The 27602-nt window shown below is 29.8% G+C and overlaps 1 protein-coding gene across 1 annotated transcript in view; it reads left to right on the top strand.

Moving 5' to 3' along the window:
* The window catches only part of LOC129987885 (twist-related protein 2-like), a 29088-nt gene extending 1831 nt beyond the window's left edge, over window positions 1-27257 (top strand). The window contains exons 2-4 of the mRNA XM_056095866.1: window positions 14460-14685; window positions 18618-18779; window positions 26105-27257. Of these exons, the coding sequence (XP_055951841.1) occupies window positions 14460-14685; window positions 18618-18764 (373 nt within the window). The 3' untranslated portion in view covers window positions 18765-18779; window positions 26105-27257. The remainder of the gene's footprint in view (window positions 1-14459; window positions 14686-18617; window positions 18780-26104) is intronic.
* Window positions 27258-27602: the final 345 nt, after the last annotated feature.

Genomic DNA, 27602 nt, shown 5'->3' with positions numbered 1-27602 from the left:
TAGCAGCAAAAGGTTTGATAATTGAATCTATATTCAAGTCAAAAGTAGCAGCAAAATGTTTGATAATTGAATCTATATTCAAGTCAAAAGTAGCAGCAAAATGTTTGATAATTGAATCTGTATTCAAATCAAAAGTAGCAACAGAATTTGATATTTGAATTGTAATCAAATGAAAATAGCCATAGGATTTTTGATATTTGAATCTATAATTAAGTCAAAGCAGAAATTTAAGAAGAATCATTTGAATTCACGATTAAGTATTTCATGTTTTTTTACGGTCTTAAATATGTTGTAGTGACAATAAATGTTCCATTTATGATGCTCATCTAATTATCTTAAATTACTTACTGAAAATATCAAATCTCTCGGAATCAATATTCACCCACTGGTATGATGTAGAGGTTCTGCAGATGACAACTTCGTCATCTGATCTTCGTTTTAAAAAGTTTGATGCATTTTAATGTAGCACTTTTGTAACTTCAAAATAGGATAATAATATAATCAAAAAATCTCCTATATCATAAATTTTTGAACTTGAAATTCTTCATAGTAAAATAATTATTCGGTTATCTAATCTACTGATAAATATTCCACAATTTACACGATGTGAAACTTCGTCTAATCTCCATACATTTCGTATTTCCCCTGGTCCAAGGTTTTTACCTCCCACTATTGTAACATTATAAATAATTCACCGTGTTTTAAAATAAACATTTATTTGTATAATGCATTATAGTTTAAAGAACTCTATAGTTGAAGATTTAAACATAGTGACTCACTTTTACCTTTTTCTATCTCCACTAATAATAAAGGTGCGCGTGTGTGACACTTTACAGACCAGACCTTTTGATATATAGTTACCACATTTGGCACATATATGCCTTTAAAGGTAAGAATGCCCCTCGATTAGATTTTTTTTTTTTTGAAATTTTGATTAGAATTTTAGCTAATGAAAAATTAAACTGAATTTCGCATTTCTCAGCGAAAACTTCCGAAAGTATTATTGCACAAAAATAAATTTTGCATTGGTTAAAAGTTGTAAAATATTTTTAAAGATGCCAATTTAACAGTCGTGCTAATTTTTTCTAAATTTTGGTATTTTTAAAAAATATTTTTTGTCTGATTTTCAACGATAGATTACATTGTTCCCGTGAAATTCGAGTCGTTTTCATTGTTTCATTAAATAATTAATTACGTGATTTGCTTTATTTGTTGAAAGATCAAAAAGCTTAATTCTGCTTAATTTCTGTGAAATGTACAATAAAAATGTGAAGTTGTAATACCACGAAATTTAAAAGTTAGTTAAACCGGATATTTACGTTTTTAACAACGCTATGATTATATAGGATTGATGTCCATTGCCAAGTTTCATCTACATAATAAAGAGAATATACGTAAGACAAACAAAATAACGCTGCTTCTATGACTAACAATCATAAAGTTATGTCTAAACGATTTATCTGAAATTAAATAAACCAATATCCTTGGTGAACCAGCTGATCGCCAGAAGCAACTCGTTTTTATATGTATAGTAGAATTGTAATTGTGAAAAAAACCCGATCTGGTGATTTTGAGGAATTTCTTTCTCTCCGAACTCCTTGAGTCACACTTCCTGACGGTCTGTGCATACAATAATTTAAAAAAAATTTTTGACTTAAGATTTTAGCACAAAATCAGCATATTTCAGTTTTTACGAAGAGTTTCAAAGGAAAATTTATTTTTCTCAGTTTTTTTATAAATACATCAACTTAAAAATGTTGACGCCGTATCACTCATATTAGTGAGGCAGCAAAACTTTTTAGTCAATGCAGAATTTGATGCGAGTGAAACAAGCGGATGTCTAGTTTATATATGCTTGTTTTAACACGTTGCTCAGCACATGAATCACCTGTGATTCATACATACTATCTAATTAAATATTTTCTTCTTTACTACAATTAAGAGTGCAAATAAGTAAGCTTCTTATAAGATAGTGATCCGAATCAAAGGCACCAATCATGACAGCGAATGTATTAATAGATAGATGGATTAAATTATATATTTATCATTAGAATCGAAGATTTGAAACACATTTTGAATCCAATCCATCACACGATTGCCCATGTATCTATCTCTACATTTGCAAGTGTAGAAGCGATAATTGGAAAATGCAAAGATTTCGTCAAGTGAAATTTGATATGTGATTTTATCACACAAATATAGGACGTCTTTTAACTTTTGGATCTAGTTATTAGAAAGGAAGGCATTCAAAATTCATTCTTAATTTTCTTTATTCTACTATGAAGCATAATGCATCACATATTGTGCTAATATTTGTGAAAAACGAATACGAAAATATTTGGGATAATTGGGATATTTTGCCTTTATAAATGCATAATTGGGATATTTTGCCTTTATAAATGCAAATCTATTTTCCTGGTAGATTAATATCTAGTCTTTTCCAATTTGTTTTTCATATTTTCTGTGCTTTTGCTAGCATATACTTCTAAATAATCGGCCTCTTCCTCCCAAAAATAGAATCATTCTTGAATAAAATATTGCATGATTTTCAACATATGATTCGCATCATTCAGAGAAACTAATTATTCAATTGTCATGTCTCTCATAAAATGCAATCGAAAGATAATAAACTGCAATGTTGGTCTCGTACAGTTTTATAGAAAGTTCATTCCTCCAGTCTTGAGCTTAATTGCTTTAATGTTCGGTTAGATCGGAGATGGACAATTCTCAAGGTATGGAGTCACAATCAGACAAATAATGAGCAATTATTTAAATAAAAGTATGCAAAGAGAAGTAAATAAAAGAGGCATTCATTCAAATAACATAAAATGCTGAAAGTTTTTTTAAAAATAACATAGCATAAATATCCAGTGCTTTCCAGGCTTGTGTTAATAGAAAATTCCGCCAATTTTCTAGTTTAATTTGTTACTTTCTATTTATTTCAACAAATAATTAATAGGAAAACCGAAATTGGCTTATTTTAGCAGATGAAATCGAACTGAAAATATTTAAGGTTAAAGAAAAAGAAAAGAAAAGAAAAAAGTGTAAACTTTTAGCTTTGAAACGTTTTATTGAAAAATATTTCTGCACAAAAGGTAAATTTTTGGATTCAGGAGTCATGAGTGGAAAATATTTAAAAATATGCCAAATTTTTGGATTCACGAGTCATGATTGGAAAATATTTAAAAATATGTCAAATTTTTGGATTCCATTAATATGATGCAGAAATCAAGAATTCAAATTCCCCTTCACCATTTCTTCCTTTATTTTAAGTGCTATATACTTCTAAATGCAAATATTGTAATCAAAGTGATTACAATAATAAGTGACAGGTTGCTTAGATCTTCCTTTTTATTACTATGCTTTATTATATTGTTTATTATTTGTTCATTTTTATATTAATTATGTAATAGTCTGTTTATAATTTTTCTTGCTGTCCATCTATTTCAAATTTTATACCCGGAGGGCAGTATGTGAGGTAAAAACGATTATATATTAGCTTCACAATTGTATATTAGCAAGTATGTGAAGGCGATAAATCGAAAGCGTTACGACTTTGGTCTAAGAAATTTAATATGTAGCCATGTAACAAACATTTTTGACCAGTATCAAATTTTAGATTCAATTGTTGAAAAAGACCCAGAAGCTATATTCGGCTTTCGTTCACTATATTATAACTCACCACATTGTGTCAGCATACGACAAAATCGTGGGAGGAACTCAAAACTTTTTAGCATGGAAAGCCAACTTTGATGTCTTAAGACTACCCCTTCCTTTCTCTTAGATTCATTCCTAAACTAGTCTGTGGTTTTGGTTTGAATTTCTAACCACTTGTCGAAGGATTTTTTTTTTGACGATTACATTTCTTATTTTTATATATTTCACAAGCAAGAAAATAAAATAATTTCACAAGCAAGAAAATAAAAAGCGACTTGTAGGCACTTGATCCAAATTAACACGTTGCCACAGATTTTTGGCGATATGTAGACTGCTATAGCCATCATTTGCTCTGGGAAGAGAAAAAAAATGCCGTGATGAGCAAATGACGGTTACAACTGTCGAGAGTTTTTACGAAAATACTGACAAACTGTGATAATTTTCGCACCCAAACCTACTATAGACGCTGAGATTTCATATGGTAGTCATATATAATTTAAAAAAAAATTGCGCTTAAATGTGACTCTGAACATGATCGTCAAATTAAGTGTGCGGCAACGTTTTAAGGGACGAATATGAATACAGTATTATCAGATTGCTGAAACTGTTTTGTTTCTCATGAAATCCTAACACACACACACAACTTTCACTCGCAATACGTATCTCAAACACCGCGTTAAAGATTTGCGGATATTTAAATTTGTAACTAAAGCAAACTAGCAGTTAAAAAAAAAGACGTTGGATTCACTGAAGTACCATAGATGTTTTTTACCTCCCTATGTGAATTGAAATAACAATATACCTCCTATAAAATAACACCATTTATGCTTTTGGTGCCTATAGCACAGATGTTATATAATCATTTGGGTGGGCACAAAATGAAAGAATTTTTTTTAATGAAACCTCTCACGGTGTCGCCATAGAGAACCCGATTGAAATCCCCTTGGACAACTTTATTTAACCTTTTAATAAAGTAATAAGAAAAATATTTAAAAAAGGGGGATCCTTAAAACAAACAGTGAGAATAGGTTGATCTTAAAGAGAAACATTGATATTTAACCTTTTTAAAACCGTTAGCTGGGAATAAACTAATTGTACTCATTAACCCTTTGTGCTATAATGAGGTATCTGATATATGCATCGAATTGTTAAATTTGCAGTATTTAAATCTGAAATTAGGTGAATCACTTGATAAAACTTTAATATCTCAAGTACCTCTAATGTTGTTATAGGGATTGGAATAGCAATAAATGTCCGAAATAGGATATGTTCGTCTTTATGTCTAACTACTGTTTTATTAGCAGGTTAAAAAAAATTCGTTGATAAATATGTTAAAGGATAAAATAATAATCGATAAAAATTGCTGATTATAAAACGGTTTATAACATTAATACAATGAGATGTGTCATCTCAATAGGACTTGAGGCCTTTAACTGCTGTGGTTGAATCACACTTATGTTGACTTAAAAATTAAGAATTTATTATAAATATACTATGAAAGTCTACACTCAACGATAACTAGTAAATGCAAGTCTATATTGAAGAAAAAATTTTAGGTATATAATAATGGAAAAAAATTAAGTTACTCTCGCGCACACGTATAAAGAGGTATAGAAAAACTACGTTAAGTGCCGATTGTAAGTGTTCCACTAATCTATATGGAACAATTTCACGAATCTAACTACTGTTTAGAAATTTTTTGCTACTGTTCTCTCAGTTGGTTGCGAGGCCACGGTGGTCTGGTGGTAAGGTCTCGACTTGTGAGCCATAGGGTTTCAGGTTGGAGACCCGAATCCACCGAAGAACCGTCGTGTAAGGGGGTCTGTTGCACGTTAAATCCGTCATGCCAAACGTCCTCTCGCTGGTGTGGTGTGGTGTGGTGTGGTGTGGTGTGGAGAGGGGGTGCCAGCTGAGGTATCGTCCTCGTCATCTGATCGCGGTTCAAAATGACGAGGTCCGTCCCAAAAATAGCCGTAGTGTTGCTTTACAACGGGACGTTAATATAACTAAACTAAACTCAGATGGTTGCGTTCTGTCGCTTTACTTTTCTATTTTTCCCTTCTGAGAACATAACTCTGGCTCTGTGGGATATCGTAGTAACGAAGGAAGATTTTAAATAGATTTTGATGTATGACGTTTTGATCTGTGTTATTGAATGATCTTGAAGTCTAGATATTTATAGATACGATTTATTATGGCGTGGATTTACCGTTCTTCTTATTAGAAGGTTAACCACCATGGAAAACGAATTCATTAAACATCGTTACATTCTGAGCTGTTGTGGTAAAATATTCGTTTGAATAGTTCTAATTTAACCAAAGAATTATTTCCAAGAAGGATTATGAAGTAAATAATTTGCATTCATGGATTTGCTAGAGATTTCAGAAAAATTCATTTCTCTTGTTTTTAAAAGTAACTTTTCTGGAAGAAATTTTCAGTTATATTTCAGGTTAGAAATTTATTTGATATTTATCAAGGAAACTTGTTATTTCATTAAAATGTTGTGGAAAAAAAACATATGCAGTTCGAACTCATGATCGTAGGGATTTTTAGCTTTTCTAATTAAAACTGTAGTTCGGTGGGTGTGATTTTCTTTTTAAATTTGTGTCAACTAAAGGCCATTACGAAAAATTTATTCATAATGTAATAACTTTGAAATATTGCCTGCAGAAACCTGAGAGAAAACTCTCGTCTTCAGTTTCAGGAGAGTTCCGTTTGAGACCCGATTCCACCAAAGAACCGCCATATAAGCGAGTCTGGTGCATGTTAAATCCATCGGGGCCAAACGTTCTCCCGCTGGTGTGATGTGGAAATAGGAAAGGGGGGAGGGAAAGCCAGCTCAAGTGTCGTCCTCGTCCTCGTCCTCTGACCGCGGTTCAAAATTACGAGGTACAACCCCAAAATAGCCCTCATAGCCCGTTGCTTTAAAATGGGACGTTAATATAAATAAGTGAAACTAAGGAGGGTTCCGATTCGAAACTTAGTTTCCACAGGAATCCATTATTTGTGTGACCCTAGGACGAATTAAATTCGGTGATATGAGTCACTTGTCCTTTTACTGATAAGTCGTGGAATTTTGATTGTTAGTGCCGACACACGCTTGAAATAATCTGACGACGATCCAAATTTATAGGCACTTTCCCAATCACTTACTCTTGTATTTTCCCAAAGAGTGACGTCACTCTAAATAGTAGAAAATGGCAACATTAGAATATCTGCTGCAGCGCAGCGCTTTGTAAAAATAGCCAAATATCAAAATTTATATTTTGTAAATGTTTCGATATTGAATTATATATCCTTCTTTGCTTATAAAGAGAAAAGAAATCAATTATTTTGCCAAAAAATGTCAATGAAAATATTATCTATCAACCTGTAGAATTGATAGTGGATGTAGATTGATTGATTTCATGGAGGTTGACATTTTGCATGTTGTCTTGATACAAAAATTTGTATCAAATTTGAATTTAATTGGTTAATGGCCAGAAGTAAAAATTCCATACTCGTTTCATTTTATTACAACTAATTTAAATACAATGTATCGGATTGTGGAGAAAGTAAAGGGGTGATTCCAGTTTGTATCGACTTTTGAATATAATTTATTGTATTTCATTGTGGGGGAAATAAATTAGTCTATAAAAATAATAAAAATCTAAAGGTTTAGTAAGATTAAAAGATTTAAAGATCATTCTTACTTTCTACATTCTGCGCTCTGTTTGTTGATGAAAGTTATTTACAAATAATCCTAAGATTATGTTAGAATCAACTGTTACGTCTTTCTAAACTCATTTATACTTTCTCATCTGCCATGCATACAAAGATAAAACACATTAATCATCAAAGTATTTGAACTCGAGATTTTGACGCATATTCACGTTTCAGATCTTCCTTAATTCGAAAGATACATGTCTGAAATTATCAGTTCGTTTGGATTGCTTTAAGCTAAACGAATGAAATTTGGTATAGGGTTTTTAATCAAAATTTCCAGAGTTCTATAAAATTTTGAACGAAGTCCACTAACAAAAAGTCTGTCTATTCAAGTGCTACGAGACTTGATAATTAGAGAATCCAAAGGGCTAAATAAATAAAATTTGGTATATAGTTTTAATAAATAAAGTTTAGATTTGTATCGAATTTGTAACCAAATCCATCAATTGATTGACCTTCAATCTCTCGTATTTTCAAATGCAATTAAGGACTTGAATTGAAACACACAATAACTTATACGAATGAAACTGGTATTAATATTATTAAATTATTTTGTTTAGCTACCATCTATCTAAAAAAGCGAGAAAATGTATTCTTATTTTTTTTTCACTATACTATGAAGCTCAATTGCTATATGAGGGACTCTGAAAATAAAAATCTGAGCACTCGAGCCGTTCACGGTCTTGTAGAAAGTTTTCAATTTATTCACTGGGGGAGGGGCGAATAACAGCGTTATTAGTAAGAAAAATTTTCAATTTGCTCATGTATAACCTGATGATCGTCTTTTAGGTATCAAATTGCAACAAACTTTAAAACCTTTTTATTTTAATAGCCTTAAATATGTTCTTTTCACTACTTATATATTTTATACAAAACAACCTATAGGGTTGAGGTCTTATTCGTTCCATCAGTATGATGGTATATAATATCCAAATAGTATTAATTCCATCATAGAATCAATTCCTAATCATCATAGTGCTTTCGTAAACCTAACTGCATATTTTATTTATCTTCTAAACTTTGAGGTATAACTTCACTTTCTTGTTCTCTTATACGCTACATAGCTGCTTTGTGGTGAAATGTAAGCATACAGATTCCTTCTTGCTTAATTTGTAACAATAAAAGAAAATCACGAGATTAAATATTTGGTACGACAATAATAATAGGTTGAATCTCTGTGATTATAAATGATTGAAAATTGAGCAAAGGTATTTTTCGAAAATAACAGAAACTCATGAAGAAAGTTAAGTGACAATTAAATTGGTATCATTAAAAAATATTTGAAATTTTGAAAATGATGAAAAACTTAATATGCAATGATATTTTTGGACTTATGGTGTAGAAACTGAAAAATCCTACTTAGTTTTTAATTAGAAATTCGAAAATGAAAAACACATAAAATAAACACTGACAGGTTTATATTTCACTCACCAAATTATACTTGCACTTAATTCTGTAGTTCTAGTTCATTTAAATACATGTATTGAAATTACATGGCAATACATATGCAGAGGTCAATATATGCATTGTCATGCTGTTTCTCTTAATATTAGATTATTAAAAATGGAATTTGTTCGCATAGGTAAGAAGTTTCTTTATCATTTGAATGCATATTTAAAAAAACCATTGTTCTGGTTTTTAGATTCTATTTTAACAAATTTACTGTATAATATAATGTATGATATTATATGAATAAGATATATGAATTAATATAATTAATTCAGTGTGAGTGTGTGTATTAATTTGCACTTACATAACAAGATAATTATTTTGTTATTTTTTAAAAAATTTCTCCTTTATTTTAATACATACCTCTTGATCAAGTAGTGATTTAAAGATGTTTAAAAGCAAATTATTCAAATTCAAATAAAAGTAAGGAAAATAAATCTTTCCGGAGTAAAAGAAAATTTCTATCGCTGATGAGTAAGAATGCATACAAAGAGCTGTTGTAAGAGCACAATAACAAAATTATAAGTGAAAACTTTAAAAGAAAACGATTAACAATTTGTATTGGGAATAATTATTGGTTCATTTTTATGCTTTGTTATTAATGTAAATTAATCGTTTAATTTAATGTCTCAATATGCTATTCAAAATCTTTGACAACAATTGTAAACAAAATTTGCAGAACTAATATAACATATTAATTTTCTCTATAAATAGATATAACCATTTTTTAATTCGATTAATTTAACAGATATTTTAATTTTTTTTCAAAGGTTAAAAAGTATTTTGTCTATTTTATACGTAAGTAGTTTTTCGTTTAAAAATATTACGCATGAACAGATTTTAATTGCAAATGAACCAGGTATATCAACTTGTAATAAAGACAAAAAAATCCAAAGAAAGAACTATGGCAGATAAAATATTTAACATACAAAAATGAATGTTTTTCAAAATTATATTAAAATTTTCAATTTATCATTCAAAAAACTTCTTCTGATCGTCCTTGTAGAAGAAATTTCAATGAAGGAGTTGGTTCGGTCATTCTCTCTTTCTCTCTCTCTCTCTCTCTCTTTTTTTTTTTTTTTTTTTTTTTGTCTTTCTTTTTTAAACCACAAAAACCACCGACTGGGGTAAACCGAGGCAGTGCTACTTCACCATTCGCAGCATATATCTCACGAGTAGCTTCGTCGGTCTTAATACCTCGATTAAATGCGAAACGCAAATGGTGTGGAAAACAGAATTTTTCGCATTTGGCATTCTATTTCAATTATCTAAAAATACACAAAAATTCATAAAATTTTAAAAAAAGATACTTTGTCTTGAGTGTTAAATTATCTTCCAATAATATCAAACATTATGAAATGTGTTTTAGCTTAAGCATGCATTGTTAAATTTGAAAAAAAAAATTATTCAGTCTAATATTGGACTGAGTATGAAATCTAAATCGGAATATTATGGTTCGACAGAATTTTTCTGATCAAAATCCGAAACAATCAAATCCCTTTTATTTGCTATATTACTGAGTACAAAAAAAAAATTCTTATAAGACTAATATTCAAAATTATTGCCATTTAAAAGCCTCCCACCTCTTTAAGAGATTTAATTATCATTTTCTTGTATTATGTAAATATCTTCTATTGTATATAAATATACTGAAAAAAATATATTTTGCAAATTATTAACTTCTGTAAATTTCATATTTATTTGTAACTTATAATAGTTACCTATATAATGCAAGAAAAATGATTGAGTAAAAAACTAGGGGTGTGCCCAGGATAAATCAAGACAATTTTTAAACAAATTTTACACATTTCAGATTGTGCTATTTGTATAGACTTGGGAAAAGTATTAAATTTCATCGAGAAATGTCAATTCAGTTTTAAATTACAAATATGCAAAGTTTCAAAAATTCGTCCAAAAACTGGGAACGAATTTATTGTTTTCGGAATTACTCGATCAGCTCTCCTTATTGATCTATTGAACTGATAGATCTGTAATTTTACAGCCTTTTTTTATGCCCTTTCTTATTATATATAATATAATTTAGGCTAATACACACAAAAAAAAGGACTAAACCTTTATAAAAATTTTAATTTATACTTTTTGAAAATGTACACATTTTAAAATTTATTCCACAAATAATTAGTAATGTTGTAAATCATCTGACAAAATATAAATTTGGAATAATAGATTATTTGTTTAAAAAAAAAACTAAAAACAAAATTTTAATTTTTCATCAATATTCTGTATTTAGCTCAATAACATAAGAATTCATTTATATTTCTGCGAAACTTAAAAACACTTACATCATACATTCTTATTCTTATTCCTCTGCCGTCGCATAAAATTGCATTAGGCCACAAATCCTTGCATAGCGTTAGAAAATAATTGTTACGAAATGTAGTGAATCGAATATTTATTTAAGTTATACCATTTATGACTAAGTTTTCAAGCATGCGTCAGTACAAACTTACGAAGGTCAACCCTCTAACAGATTTGGTTCAAAATCTAAGAAGAATCTATAGTTTATATACAAAAGCTATGTACCAAATTTTATCGATCTAGCTCTTTGCGTTTTGAAGTTGTCAAGTTTACTTGAAATCAAACCGCCATACAAAAAGCCTGAGAATGAACTTTGTTGAAAATTTAATAGATCTAAAAATTGGGTAGTTAATTCATACACCAAATTTTATCCGTCTAGCTCAGAGTGACTTTGAGTTATCTTATTCACATATAGATAGATGAAAAGCCAATAATGTGTTTTCCGGGCTCAGGAAAGCTCAAAATGTAAAGATTTTGACGAATCTCGAATTCAAGTATTCTAATGATTAAAGTACTTCTTCTATACTTCACATATAGAGATGTATAAGCAGATTAAAATCTTTAAGCATTTGCATGATTTGGTAAGAGCAAATGATTAAATATTTGGAAGGCAAAATTATGAGTTATCATTCCTCATAATGCGCCGGCTCGCAGTCTCTATTAATGATCTCTATATAGGTCTTTATAAGTGTCAAAATGGTATCTCCAAGTACTTAAACTGCATAAGTGGGAAGCTGTTAATTTTTTTTTTTCGATGTCAATCACAATTCGATGCTTAAAAATATTTTATTGACGGATTAATGAATATCAAGTTATGAATTATGAATAAGAGATTCATCTGAAATCATTATCAGCGAATATTGAAGCAGGTATTCAATATTTTTAATGGAACAGCAACGAACGTTCAGTGAGTTTTTAGATAATAAGAACTTTACCATATAGTCCTGTCCAGACCCATTTTTCACATCATTTGACTGAAATGCATTGTTCAGGGTTTTTTTCCGTATTCTTAGTAATAAAAGATTTCAAGATTTTTGAAAATGGAAAATGGAAGAAAAATGGAAATTAAAAATTGTGAAAGAAAAATTGCATTTTCAGTTCTACCAATATCTTCAATAGTTAACTTATCTCTGAGTTTCATGTGTTACACACCATATTTTTCAAGCCTGATTTTAAATATATCGAGTTTTATGAATCTGATAAATTTTCGTACGCTATATGAATCGAAAGATTCATTATTCAACTTTGATACATTAAATAAACATTTAATTTAAAAAGTATTCAATAACAGTACCTTGCGATTTCGATAATTCAGACAATTTTCTTAAGATAAGGAACTGATTCTTTATTCTACAAAATTATATTCTGGTCTTGGCATACAAATTAAGAAATAATAAAATTCTCCAATTTAAGTATAAAAATTTAAATAACGTAAAAGGAAAAAAAATCGCTTTTACTTAGACTAAAATAGATCACGGAGCTTTTTTTTTGTCCAAATTACTACTGTTTTTAATAATACCACTTTCAATTAACGATTTTTTTTATTTTTTTTGCAAAACTTTGAAATTAAAATTGAAATTATTAATTTTATGAAAAAAAACTGGAAAAAAAATAAGAATTCGTCTGTTTTTGTTTACTTACAATTAGTGCAGTGATCTAGTTACAGAGTTCAGAGCTCAGAATTTTAGCCCAGCTCCTGACCTGAGTCGATGAGAAATCAATCCGAGTTTAGTTAGCATAAAATTAAAATGGGCCAAATACTCTCTCCTTTGTTATAAAGTTCTTCTGGGTCCCAAGGCATGGTTGCGAAGTCAGTTTCGATGTCTCTTATTTAGTGTTCGTTTTTTTATGTGGTGTTGCAAGATATATCAAGTAAAAAGTCTGATTTGCAGATTGCAAATAAGAAACATTTGATTCAATCATTTGTAAATATGTGATTGATAAAATATATATTAATTAGTAATTAATATTTTATTTCATTATTATGTAATCTAAGTGAGGACAGTAAAACAAGCCCGTATATGAATTAGAATGTATATGAATTACATATGTATTGTTTGGCAGAACGCTCCCTACTCCTCTTTTGTACGAATTATAGATTTGTAAATGCTGTTGTCCATATTTTAAAGTAGTGCCTTAATTCTGATCAGTTCAACCTTTTTCCTATATATGTTTTGAATCACTAGATTCGATGGTTAATAAAAAAAAATCACTTGAAATTTTTATGAATTTCTAAACGCTATTGTCTTTTTTTTTTGGCAGTATATAAAATTCTAGAATAAACTTTTTGCCTTTGGAATGATGACAAATCATCCATTATTTTAAATTTTAGCTAATTTTACAATTGTATGATTGATTCCTGTCTGCACGGAACTGTTTCCATCCTTGACCTTTTGATAAATCTTGTTATAGAACATTTGACTATTGAAAACATGATGCAGCATTTCTCAATAGTACCTGTGTCAATAGTATCTTGTAAAAATCCTAAAACGCAAGTCATTTCGTTAAGTGTTATATAAAACTCTTCAGAAAATGTACCGACTCGGATGTGTTCTGGTCATCTGGTCATGATTCAAAATCATACGATATAAGAAAAAAAAAGTCTGCTTACCTGAAAAACGTTGTTTATTTAGAAAAACAAACGAAACCAATATGTATACGTTTGGCGGAATACATATAAATTTGTCAACGCTAAATGTATTCTCGCTGGTGTGGAGGTTTACAAAAGATGCGTTTTTCTCAACTGTCGGTCTGATTGTCTGCTCAGGGTTCTAAAGTTATGATGTCCGAATGAAAATAATCGTATATAATTTAAAAGCGGGATATTGAAACATTTATTGTCATGATTTACACCTCCTCTTTCTAACTAAACAACCCCTTCTTTACTTTCTCTTTTCTATATTATAGAAGGTGTGATATAATTGATTAAGGGGTGTAAATCACAGACGTGACTCCAATAGCATCAATATATTAATTTCGAAATCAGACTGAATGATAAATGTCATCTTTAGTACGCATAATTCAGTCATGTTTGAAACATACTCCCTCTAGAATGGTGTAATGTGGAGGAAACCGACATGAGCATTGTCCTTGTCATCTAAATATAGCTCAAGATAACAATGTGTCCCACACCAAGTTTCATTTTGACTTAAAATTGGATGTTAATCTAACCTAATTCGTGCTTTCTCTCGGATACTATACAGTATTCAATAAGCTCCACTATTTCAAATAAAGCTGATATGTAACAACAACCAAAAATACGTTTCTTTAATCATACTTTCATACCTCCCCCCGATTTTTGAAATAAGAATCTGCTCTCTTTCTTCCAGGTCCAGTTCCGAGATCCAGAGGCACCGTAACCGTCGCTCCTGCCACAGCGTGGAGGAACTACACAACCAGCGTGTGCTGGCCAATGTCCGCGAGCGACAGCGGACGCAGAGCCTCAACGATGCCTTCTCGGCACTCAGGCGCATCATCCCCACTCTGCCCTCGGACAAGCTCAGCAAGATACAGACGCTCAGGCTGGCCGCCAGATACATAGACTTCCTCTACCAGGCAAGGAATCGTTTTTATCTCATAGAATTAAACACATGAATGAGAATTAAAAGTGGTAAATGCTGTATGTGAAAATGTGATGATTTTCAGATGCTTACAATGTTCGTGTCTCGAATAGAAATTCTTTTTAGGTCCCTGTAATAATAAATTAAGGTATGCGACTACGTTCGGGGGGGGGGATTTTCTGAAAAACGTTCGAAAACTTTTAATATATTTTAATTCATAATTTTTTTTTAAATATATGCATTAAAAAGATTGAAAAAACACCTATGAAACTAAGATATATTAGTTAAGTGCCAAAAGTTTTTTTTTAATCCTTATCGTGGCAAGATTGCTTTTTTGAAGAAAAGCAAAAAAAAAAAAAAATGTATATAGGTAGCTTCTTTACGCTATAAAAATCATCAACAAAAAAAATAGTGTAATAAAAATCGTTTAATAAAACTAAGTTAAAAATTATTTTATAGTGGTAATATATTTTTATAAAGTTGTATGTATGGTATACTATACAAAATGAACATAAGGGTTAATTGGAAAAAGGGCTTTTTTTTACTAAAAAAAGTATAAAGCAAAAATCTTCTAGTTTAGAGTTTTATCAAATGATTTGCTTAAAATTTTGCAGATAAATAAAAATATATTATATAGTTCCTGAACTAAAAAATAAGCTGCATTTCTATCCATTATTTAAATATTATCGTTCGATTGATAAACAGCACACAATTTTCAATTTTTTCCACATTGTAAAGCACTAAAACAACCATAAAATATTTCTGAACGAAATTATTTATTCTCTAAATCAAGAACTGCAAAATATATAAGGAAATTATTATACCAAATTTGAACAAAAAATATTCATCTGATTTTAATTTATGAAGTTTTTTTGTCAGAAAATTCTATCAAAGATAAGAATTTCAGATAATAGCATCTAAAAACAGCATTAAAACATATGTACATGCAAATATACAAATCAGTGGAATTTCTCCAAAAAATAAATTTAGATACAAAATTCCAACGGTTTTACAAAAAAAAAAAAAAAAAAAAACTATTTAAATATTAATAATATTAAATAAAAATTTATAGTTTTGCAAAATTAAAAAAATATTGACTTTTTATCGTAGTCTCCTATCTTAAGTACATCCATCATTCACCAAATCAGGTTATAGGTAGGTTGGTTGGTTGGTTGTTTCGGTTTTTTTGGCGCAAAAGCCATGTTTGGTCATGCTGCGCCAAATCAGGTTATAGGGGAATTGTCATAAGTGGACTGCAAAAGCCGTTTTGAATTACTTCGAGGATTATAAAGATCTTTTCATTTTTATCGGGCTGTATAAATATTCTCATTTAACAGTTTAGAATGTTAAGTTTTTAGTATTTGCATTGTTTACTACTCTTGGTCTCCTCCAAATAATGACCATGTGTTTCCTAAAATGAGTTCTTACAGGAACGTTAAATATTTAATCTTTGGCATTCTGGCATTTTGATACACTATTTCAAAACGTTTTTAATGTTTTTTATTTAGGCTTGTAAGTAAACAATATTGCACTCAAATTCCCCATAGCAACGAATTATGTCCAATTTTATGTACCCTATATTCGATTTAAAGTTTGCCGGGAATGAAGATTGTATTTATTTTCCATCAAATCTTTAATGCATTCCTTTAATGTAATCGTACTGGCGAAACACCTACTCTTAATAGATTTATATGTGTTCTGTTTATTATGTAAATGAACTATGACTGTATTACCATTGACAACGAAGCTGTCCGTGTGATCTGTCTTCCATGATATTGTATGTTATTTCATTTTCGCGTTCCCCATATAAACTGCATTTATAATAAACAGAATTTATCTTTAGCTTTCAAGAATAGAACAAAAACTAAGTGAATCAAGAGCTGAGACCATGAAAACAAATTGGATTTTATTATTTAAATTAAATTTATTGTTCAAAATTGTGCCAAAAATAAAAATAAGTTTCCAGTAAAATCAAGACAAATTATTATTATTAAAAAGACACTTTTTTTTAATTTTAAAAATGCAAAAGTTATTTTTGTGCAATATAAAATTTTATAGAAGTTTTTGTTGAAAAGAATCATATCTCGCTTAATTTAATTAATTTTTTAAAAAATTATCCCCTATAAACACATTCTCAATAATTGCATAAAATTTGAGCTATAATTCAAATGGTTTGACATGCAATGCACGGACATTGTTTTATTATTAATAAAGATAATGAGGTGTAAAATAGATTAAAAAATAAAACGTAGAAAAGTTTCAAAATTTTATTTAATTCAGATACAAATATAAATAGATTTTATTAAAAATGATTTATACCATATTCTTTGTGCTGCATTTTATAAGCTCTTTGAATAGCGTATTTAATTTCCACTGAGTTGATAATTCATGTTTCAACATAATCCAATCACTCTATACCGCATAAGTGCATGTTGTCTTACACCGGTCGCGACATCACCATCTTGATCTTCTTGAATCCGTCTTACTTCTTCTGGAAGATGGATTCTAAAATTAAATCGATACAATGAATTAGATTTATGTGAGCATGACCAGATTACATTGTTTTATGAAATTGCATTAGATTTTTTCTAATAAAATGATTTGTATGATTTACCACTTGTTTAAAATATGAAGCTCCATTAAAAAAATTGAAATTCTAACCAGGAACATTGTATTATGTTAGGTTGACGAATCAAGCCTATAAATGCTATTTATATTAAATTTTGCTCTTAATTACATATCAGTAATAAGTTGCATACACAAATAATTGCATTTAATATCGTATTTACAAAGCACGTTAATAAAAATCTAGAAACTAAAACAACTGAAAGTAATGTCATATGTAAAAATTGCAGGTAAATAATTTTCTATACCAGAAAAATTATTTTTAATTTTAGAGTAATGAAAAAAAAATTTATTTTATTTTTGTCGATAATATACTTAGTACATTATCTTTTCAAGGATTCTTAACAGTTTTGTCACCGTATAATTTTTTTTATCTTTAATTTTTACAAAATATTTCATCCTTATTAGAGAGTCTGCGTGAAAATTTTGGAGAGACATTCCCATTTTTTTTTTTCAAATTTATTATGCTACTTGGGAAAACAATCACAATTGCCTTTAGTTTCGGAGTTATGTTTCCGCCAACATTTTATTTTTCACACAAAATAATTATATTAATTCTTTATAGGGGGGAAAACTGGTTTAAAAAGTAAAAAACCTATCGTGATGAGTCACCTGACAACTTTCTTCTTAGAAACTCGGCAGCATCACAACATATGTTAAAAAGATGCATGAATAGCTGTTAAAATCAAATTTTCCAGTATAGTGTTAAAGTTTGAGGAAAGGACTACGAGATTAATACAAAACATTCCGCTAATTACTTTCTCCTGCAATACATCTAAAGCACAAATTCGATTTTGGAATATTTTTGATCTCAGGTCAAGGAATAATCGTCAAATAATTTGACAAGGATTCCGTAGATAGTAGATTCAGTATGATAGATCCAGTAAAAATGCTGTTTTCACGCCAAAGGTGAATATTTCGTAACTATTGTACGACAATGCCATGCGAGAAAATCTTGAAAAGGCCAATCCCGCGATAATTATTATATAATTTATGTTACGATATAATATGACAAACATGAAAATCCATTAAATTTCCATTGCAATCAATAACAACAGAAATATTGTTATTCTAGTGTTATTTTAAACTTATCTACGATTGTAACTATTTGGCGAGTATTTTGGCGGTCGGCAAAATAATTCGCCAACCTAGAAGCTTAGGTAAAAGAGAACATACTGTAAACTCAAGTCTAACCAAAGATTGCAACTTACACAGTACTAAAGCATAAATAAAAAATATTACATCCAACCAGTTTTTCTGATCTATCACATTTCATTAAATGAATTCTACTTTTTCACCCAGGTTATCCACAGCGGAGAGGTTGAAGAGAATGTGCAACAGCAACAGCAGCCACCAAAAGCTTCACCCTGCACATACTTAGCACACGAAAAACTGAGCTACGCTTTCTCAGTGTGGAGGATGGAAGGGGCCTGGTCAAACCCTCATTGACCAATACTATAGAAGGTAAGATCTTTTCGATGTAAATCCTAGTGTCTTCAATTTGGGTTTAGATATTATATGTGTAAAATCTGACTCGTCAGTTTAAATTTGGGATTCTGCGCAGATCTTACTTTTAATTTCTCGCACATGAAGTTATATAAGAAAAACTGCAATTGTAGAAAAATACTAAATCGAGTTTTTTACGAAACTCCTCTTTCCAGATCTCCCTGAGTATGAAAAATAAATTTTTGAAATTATGTCTGTCTGTCTGTCTGTGAGTACAATAGCTTCAAAATGCGTTGAGTTTGAGCAAAATATCCATTGAAGAAAAGTCTGTCTGTCCGTATATGTAGAAATATTATAATTCAAAAATGAGAAAGGCTATCTTGAGTAAATTAAGAATGCAGACTGTTTTAATCGGAATTGTATTAAATCTAAGGAGCATTTGACAGTTTATACAATCATGTATACGTGGACGTATGAAAAATAGTTTTTGGATAAATATTGTCTTTTCATTTTAACTATCATGGACACGAAACTATCGCACCTGACTCATAGTCCACAATTTTTGTATGGGAGAAAGGAATGAATGCCACGAGTACTCATATTTATATTTTCGGACTCCCACATATGAGTCATATGTGCTTCGTAATATAGGGGGAAAATCAGAATGCGCAATTTCGACGTATATTTTTCGACCGAATAACATTTTAAAAGGCTTTTTTTTTCTAATCATGGTATATTAAAATATTTTTTGGATTGAAATTGGCTCAAGAAGTGATTCATTTAGCTTAATAGAAAAATTTAATTTGATTAATTATGCATCATTATTACATATAATTTTGTATGAGATAAGGCACTGTAGTATCTACGTTTCTGTCTTACGTAGATTGGCAAAAGTTTTTATATATTTTTCAGTAACTTTGTACAAAGATTTATGAATTTGGTGAGAAGCATGCTTCCCATGGCCCTAGAGAGGGTTAAAATAAAACACAGCACAGAACTGTAATTTTAGTATTAAGACTGTATTTTAAATATATTTTTGGAACTTTGAACTTTTGGAATTTTTTAATTATTGCTTTTACATATATATCAAAGTATAGCCTATAATATCGCCAACCCTTTGAAGAATTTTAATCAAAATTTGATAGGCATCAAAATTTTTTTGATAAAAATGTGCGCCAAATTTTATCCATCTAGCTCCTTATGCTTTGTAATTATCGTGTTCACTTGCTCCCAGACAGACATATTTCTTTTGAAAAGCTTTCGTTCCAAATTTCAACAAAACTCAAAGCATTTTTAAACTATTGTGTTCACGTATAGAGAAATTTAATTCCAAAAATGTATTTTTCTGATTTAGAGAAGTCTAAAACGAAGAGATTCTTTAAAACCTCAAATTCGAATTTTTTGACAATTATTTTTCAATAGATACATTATATATATGTCAATATTTCTCTTTTTATACTTCTTCGTATACAAGAAAGTAATGTTAAAAATTGAAACTTAATTAAAGATTCTTTATTACAGATATTTTATAGAAATGATTCAAGACAATTTTCTTACCAGATGTTGAAACGTAAAATTGATTTTTCGGAACTTCGCATGGTATCACTAATTCTTTGCACTCAAAAAAGTAATTCGATGCATAATAATCTAATACAAGAGTTAGTTTATTGCTCCAAAAAATAAATTTGAAATTGTTTTAAGTTGAATTTCCTCGAAAATTTAATATTCTGAGTATTTTTAACGATCAACTTAAAAAAATAAAACATTAAAATAATGCATAATCTTGAATGTAGCCGGAGACATCTGTGTGCGAAGGATTAATTATTGTTAAAATGTGTCCCTAAAAACATTTTCAATATTGATTCAATGTTCCAGATATTTTTGTAATTATTTTAACTTTCCAAACTGGAGATTATTTTTTAAGATGACAAAATATTAATTTATTCAATCACTAAAGTTTAATTTTTAATATTACATTTCACTAACAAATTTTGAAAAATATTTAGGCCTGGCCTCAGTTCTGATAAAGCTTTTACCATATAAGCTTGCTTTTAAAAAAGGGGGTAGGCAGATTTTTCCAGAGTACGGGCTACTTCTAATTTTTTCAAGGAGTTGCGGTCCACCCAGTGACGAAGGTGCGGTGAGCTAAAAAAAGAGGTCTACTATATTTGTTATAATTTAATTATAAATATGTAATGTGTACTTATCTACATAACTACAAACATAGCTGCAAATATAATAATATCGAATAACACATTTAATATCAAACAATTCAAAATGAATCAAATTAAAAAGTAAATCATTTCATTTAAAGTTAGTTCTTATAGCTACAGTTAATAGAAGACTTAGTCTGCATACTGTCCGGCAATCTTGAATATCTTGGTAAATATTTACTAACTGCTAATCTTGCACTGGATTCTAAGTGGTCGTTTGTGAGACGGGACGATATGTTGTCTTAATCATATTTATCGTTGAAAGTGCAGATTCACACAGGTAGGCAAATCCAAAGAACGATGTTAAATGATATGCAACTTTTTTAAAGTAAGGATACTTTACTTCGTCCGTTAGATTCCAAAAGTTATTCTTAGTTTCTGCACTAGGTGCTTTTAAAATTATGTCATTTTAAAGGAGAAAACTTAATAAAAGCGGTCACGGCAAAATGTCGTGGCGGTCCAACCGGTCGATCGCGATCTACTTAATGCCCACCCTTGCTTTAAGGTGAATCCTAATTATCAAAAAAATCCCAATTAGAGAGGGGGCTTTAGTGAAAGTGAAAGTTTGAGTATTACCTAAGTGAGTTGAAAGAGGAATGGGGGATGAATAAACATATTTACAGAAGGATAAGAAATGAAACAGATCAATGTTCCCCTGATAAAGCCTTTCATCTTTTTTTTTTCTGGGTGAATACATTTTATTTTTTAAATTAAGGTATCCGACTAAGTTAAAAACACTGGTTTTCGACCACAATGGCGAATTCTTCTTTTATTATTATTTCTTATAGTTTAGGCTTTCCTCTTTCCAAAATAGTATTTTCTAGGAAAAGGAAGGTCTGATCAATCATCCAGGATAATTTTAAACAATTTTTTAAGAAAATTGAAATTAAAGAAATATTTTAGCTAAACTTTAATTTTTATAAAAATTATCCACCGTCAGCATAATATCTCAAAAACTAATAGAGGTATTTACATAAAAATTTCAGCGTGTGTTTTAAATACTGTGGGCAATGAAATGGACCAAAAGTTTTATTGTTGGTGAAATACTTTTCCCTTTATAAGTGTTTTTAGAAAAATTAAGTTGTAAATTTATGGAAAAAATGTATATATACGTACATTTTTACCCATAATTTCTTTGCATCTCAAAATGTTTCTTAGATTTTGGTTCATTTCATTCATCATTATATTCTATAATTTGTGTACAAAGAAAAATAGGATTGCTGCATTACAATTTTGTGTAGAGTGTTAGCCGTTTAGGTTAAATTTCATTAAAATTTACTACACATTTTCCTATTTCTCAAAATATATTATATTTCCAAATAATTTTTTTGTATATATAGTGTTTATAATTGACAATACATCTAAAAACCATAAATAGTTTTTAAAAAATCCAATTTTTCAAAAATATTGCTTCGAACGTAGTCGGCTACCTTAAACTTTATCGAAGAAGGCATATGAGGTTGCTCTAAAATGTGAAGTGAAACGTCTCGGACAAAGCTGAAGCAAGAGGAGACAAAATAATTTCTTAGTAATCATGAAATTGTTGATAAGAAGTTATTTGATGTTAAATTAGATTATGAACTTCTAACAATCCAATTAATTCCAAAATGACACTGTCGGTTATGATAGTTACTAATCTTTTGCTTTCGGATGGTGCATCATTTTAATGTTTTATTTATTTATTTTTCAGTTTTGATCGTTAAAAACGCCTACAGAATGGCAACAAGATGTAGATTCATTTTTCGTGGAAATTCAACTTAAAACAATTGTATATATTTATTTTATGGAACAATAAACTAGCCCTTGTATCGGGTGGATAATTATACATCGGATTATTTTTCTGAGTGTAAAAGGTTAATTAACTTCGAAACTGCATGCTCTTTTTTTCATAAATATTTATTGTTTTAAAGTAATATCGGCTTATAATTTTTAGCGTTTCTCATTTAAAAAAAAATAAATTAAACTCTGTAATTTCATTTTGCCTTTCTTCCACCATGATAGACTTTGACCCATTGCTACCTCAAAACCTCAGATGCAATTATCGAATTTCTGGCACCTCCAACCATTCACACTTCTGCCATTCTTTTATTTCTAAAAAAACAAACCTTGGTCTAAATATACTTCCCAAAAATCACACAACGCATACACATCTCACTTTTCTTCACAGAATACTGTACAAACACCATCCCTTCCCCAACCACAAGAGGTCCAAACAAAAGTGGACAGCTGCTCTGCTGTTTTCCACCCCCACCATCCCCTTCTTTCGCGGTTTGATGATCAGAGTCGAATCTCTGCCGAAGAAATACCATCATCTCCCTGGAATCTCCTTTCCAACAGGAAGCACGACTGTTGTTGTCGGATCTGCGGCACCTGTCCCCGTCTCTCTTCTTCTCGGAGGGGGGGACCCCGGCATTCTCCACCCCATCCTGACGACACGCGCCACGGATCATGCGAATTGACCTCCCTTTAAGAGGACTGCAGTCAATCAACGGTTCCTTTTGGGCATGCCCGCAACTCATGTTCGACTTGCCTTATTGACAGAAATGTCGTTAGAGATGCATAGCGTCAAAAGTCTGTGGTAAGGGGAATGATCTCGGTTCTGTTAATGATGTAGAGCAGAGGTTTTAGACTTAGCTTTCTCATTTTAGCTCAGGAACGATTAAACTTATAAAGCCCTCCAGTGGCTTTAAGGCAATAAAAGCTTTTAGAGCCAATCTTTCAAATATTTTTTTCATTTAAAAAGTTAAAATTATTTGATTATTCAGTTTAATAACGTTATCATAACGTTCTTTTCAAGTTAATATTCCGCTTATTAAACGATTTAAATCTGAAACTTACTTTGAAAAATAGTTTAAAAATGATTTATTTAATCTAAATATTCTAGTACAAAATTTACCAGAGCTGTTCACTGGCAAATTTGTAAAAAAGAAATCTCATAATAATATTTTGAGAAAATTCAAGTGCGACCTGATTTTAATTTGAATAAATTCGAGAACGTGGATTTAGTTAATTGAAAGGGAAAAATTAAAACATCAAGACGTTTTGGCTGCTGCCTATTTGAGTAATCCTGGCCTGTAGTGTTAGAAAATCCATTAGACAAGACAAAACTGAATGAGTTATAAAATTTTAAATGCCAAAATATGTTATATACAATTATTTAAAAAATGTTACATTCTGTTAATGCAAAAATAGTTTTTTTTTTTTTTTCGAGGTTGAGGTGGGAATATTTTAGGAAGAGGATCTTTAAAAGACTCAAAAGTTATTGGTAGTAAAACTTTAAACGCAGATCAAATATACATAATTATTTTTGCATAGCAACGTAAAACCAATAGAGAAGTAGCTACGGGGCAAAGCAACCATTTTCAAGAGACGATTCCTGTTGCAAACTGATATCCAATGAGCAACAGGTTCAACAGAATAGCATATCATCTCATATTTGGCCGGGAATTATAGGAAATATTTTAGTAGATTAATATTATCAACCAAGTTGCTTTTGCTATTAATCAAATTAGAGGGCGAACCTTTCATATATTTTGGAAGGAAGTGCTCTGGCAATTGTTTCCTGTTCTTTTTTTGTTACTACGCTGTTAGATATCCTCCCAATAGTCAAGCGTTATATTTTCGATACCTTTGTAAAGATGATATGTATCTGATTCATAGTAATTGCGGGAGTGCTGAAAGTGATCCTATATTAATCGGCGATTTTTTTCGACACGATGAGCTTATTTACCTGGTTAAAAAAAATTTATTATTTTTTACAAAGAAACTATAAGCAATTCCTGATTTCTAATTAATAACTAAAAATTAAATTTCGAAATAAAGATTTTCAATTATTTTTCTCACTTTAGTCTCATTTAAGCCCCGTTTCGACTTCTCTTGCTCGCCTTAAATCCGGCACATTTTGCCCTCTTTCCCCTCACTTGTGATTTTCTGGGGTTCTTTGATGTCTGTTCATTTTACAGACTGTTTGCGGGAAGCCCCAGATCGACTTCCATAGGCGAGACTGGTCCTTCAATGGGTGAGATGGCAGATCCATAAAGGCAACGGGCAGTCGGAACGGGGCCTTACAAAAACTTATCTGCAGAGGGAAAAATACAGAAAAAGCATGGAAATATGCGGTCTCCCCTATAGAAGCGTTACTTTCGTGTATATTTATGAGAAAAGTTAATAATGCATTATCTTAATCATTAATTTTTCTTCGTAATTTTATTTGTATACAAACTGCACCAGTAGAAGTGCATTAGTGTTTTGAAAAAGTACGAAGTTGTCTCTCAAAGATAGGTATTTCATTTTTCACTGCTTTTCTTTCAGTACTGAAAGTTCTAAAATAAATGCTCTCGGATTGTTGCCCCATTAAGGTATCGCGTATAGTTAAATTAATAATTATATTTATACACTGAAATAAGTTAGCTATTCTCATCGCCGCATTGCCTCTGCATGAGCCGCTTTTATTTACCAAACAGTTTCGACAAATGATTTTTGAATCACCCTGTCCTGTTTATTTTCGAAAAAGAATTTGCAAATTATACATTCACTTTTATTTAACTCTTTCTAAGGCCTTGGGAAGTATGTTTCCCACCAAATTCATCAAACTTTGGGTGAATTTATGTAGGTTGGCAAAAGTTGACATATTTTTCAATAAGACAAACTTAGATGCCTCAGTTCCTTATCTCAAACAAAATGGTGTCTTAATTTGTTAACTAATTAATTATTCAATCAAGTAATTAAAATAAATTAATCGAATAACCTAAATGAGTCATTTTTATTAAGTCAGTCCCAATCCTAAAAATATTTTAATATACCATGATTAGAAAAAAATAGCCTTTTTAAGGGTTAATTAGTAGGGGTTCTTGTTTGCGAAGATGGAATTTTGTAACCATTTTACTACCACTTTAGAATGCAATAGTTTCTAATTTTACTAAAGCGTGTTCTCGACGATAGAGCATCACTGTAATATTTTCAGCACTTGATTATATTAATGAACTAATTAATAAGGTGCTGCCATCTGGTAGTGAAAAAAAAAGTATTTCAAGATTTTATACTTTAATTCGTTTTACATTTACCACTTTTAAATGTTTTATTTAATTACTTTTTAATATATTAATAAAGTTATTTTTATTTACTTTTCAGATCACTTGTGCCAAGAACAGTCTTTATTTTAGTAACGCTGGACGTTTCAAAAGACCGAAGAAATCTCTTATTAGTATTGATACACAAATAAACCCGTGTGGTTGCAATACTATAGATTTCCTTCAATGTATTTCAAGCAAAATTGAAGCTAGTGAAATTGCGAATTCCAAGTTAACATTCGATTCGTGCGTAATGTTTTCATCGTATTTACATGTATAATATAAGCATTGGTTTTCGGAATCTATACTTGTATGTATTTAAGCTAAGCATATGATTTTATGTTACAGATATGCATTCGTATAATAAGATACCTGGAGAAATTGGAGATTCAGATTATCAGCTTGAACTATATATTTTATCACTATTATCTTCATAAATTATTGCATTTTTCTATTACGACTCTTTAATTGGAGGGGTTAAGAATATTAATTTATTTAATATTTATGTAAATAATCACCAAAAATATATTATATATAAATTAAATTTTTCTATTATAAAATATAAATTATTTACATATCTTGCAAGCATTCTTTATTATTATCTCAAATCGTATCAATTTGACTTATTTTACGTATAATGAAAATTTGATTTGAAACATATTCAACTCGTGATTTATATAAAAATTTCTATCGATGTATTGTTAAAGTGACTATCTCGCTTGTTTTTCCGACTTTGACATTTTAAAACAGTTTGACCAAAAATCTCTAATGAGGTTACAACGCATCATCGACTTATGTTTGAAGACTCAAGGATATGGTGAATGATATTAAACGTTTCAAGATCTGTAATATCATTGTCAATTCCACTGGCAACGGCTTAATGAGTCTTAAGTAGCAACATCATTAGGATACTAATTAAGAAAATATTTATTCATTATTAAATACAAATTAAAATATTTCAGGTGAAAAATTCTTAAATCTTTCCTACTCAGATTAATATTTTAAATGCATGTAGAACTGTAGCATTGGTTTCTTTGTATTCATGCATTTTTCATTTATAAAGTACTAAAAATTTGCAATTAAATTTTATATTTGTATTTTATACTTGTTTAAACCTATTACGACATGCAAGATAACTCGAAGGGGAAATGATTACTTCTTAATAGAACATTTTTTATTGTTCTTTTATATGCGCATTTTTCTCATATATTTGTGGAGACATAATATATTGAATAAAACTTATTTTTACGAACATTTATATTCTTTTTATTTTAGTTATTAGATACGTAAAATTATTTTAAAAGATTCCTCATGTAATTAATGTAAAAAAAATTGTCCTTTAAGATTTTAAAACAGAAATTCATAATATTAAAAATTTATATTTATTTTTATTATTTGAACATGAAAATAAAACAATCATGCAATACAATGAAACACTATTCTGATTCTTTTTAGTGAACAAATCCTTTTATTAAAAATGGAGAATATTTTCTTTCACTCTAGATTAACAATAATTAACCAGTTAATTTCAGACTTTTAAAGTCCTTCAAGTTGTGAGT

Source organism: Argiope bruennichi, chromosome 10 (assembly GCF_947563725.1).
Source record: "Argiope bruennichi chromosome 10, qqArgBrue1.1, whole genome shotgun sequence".
Taxonomy (NCBI): Eukaryota; Metazoa; Arthropoda; class Arachnida; order Araneae; family Araneidae; genus Argiope; species Argiope bruennichi.
This window is presented reverse-complemented; position numbering and strand designations above follow the sequence as displayed.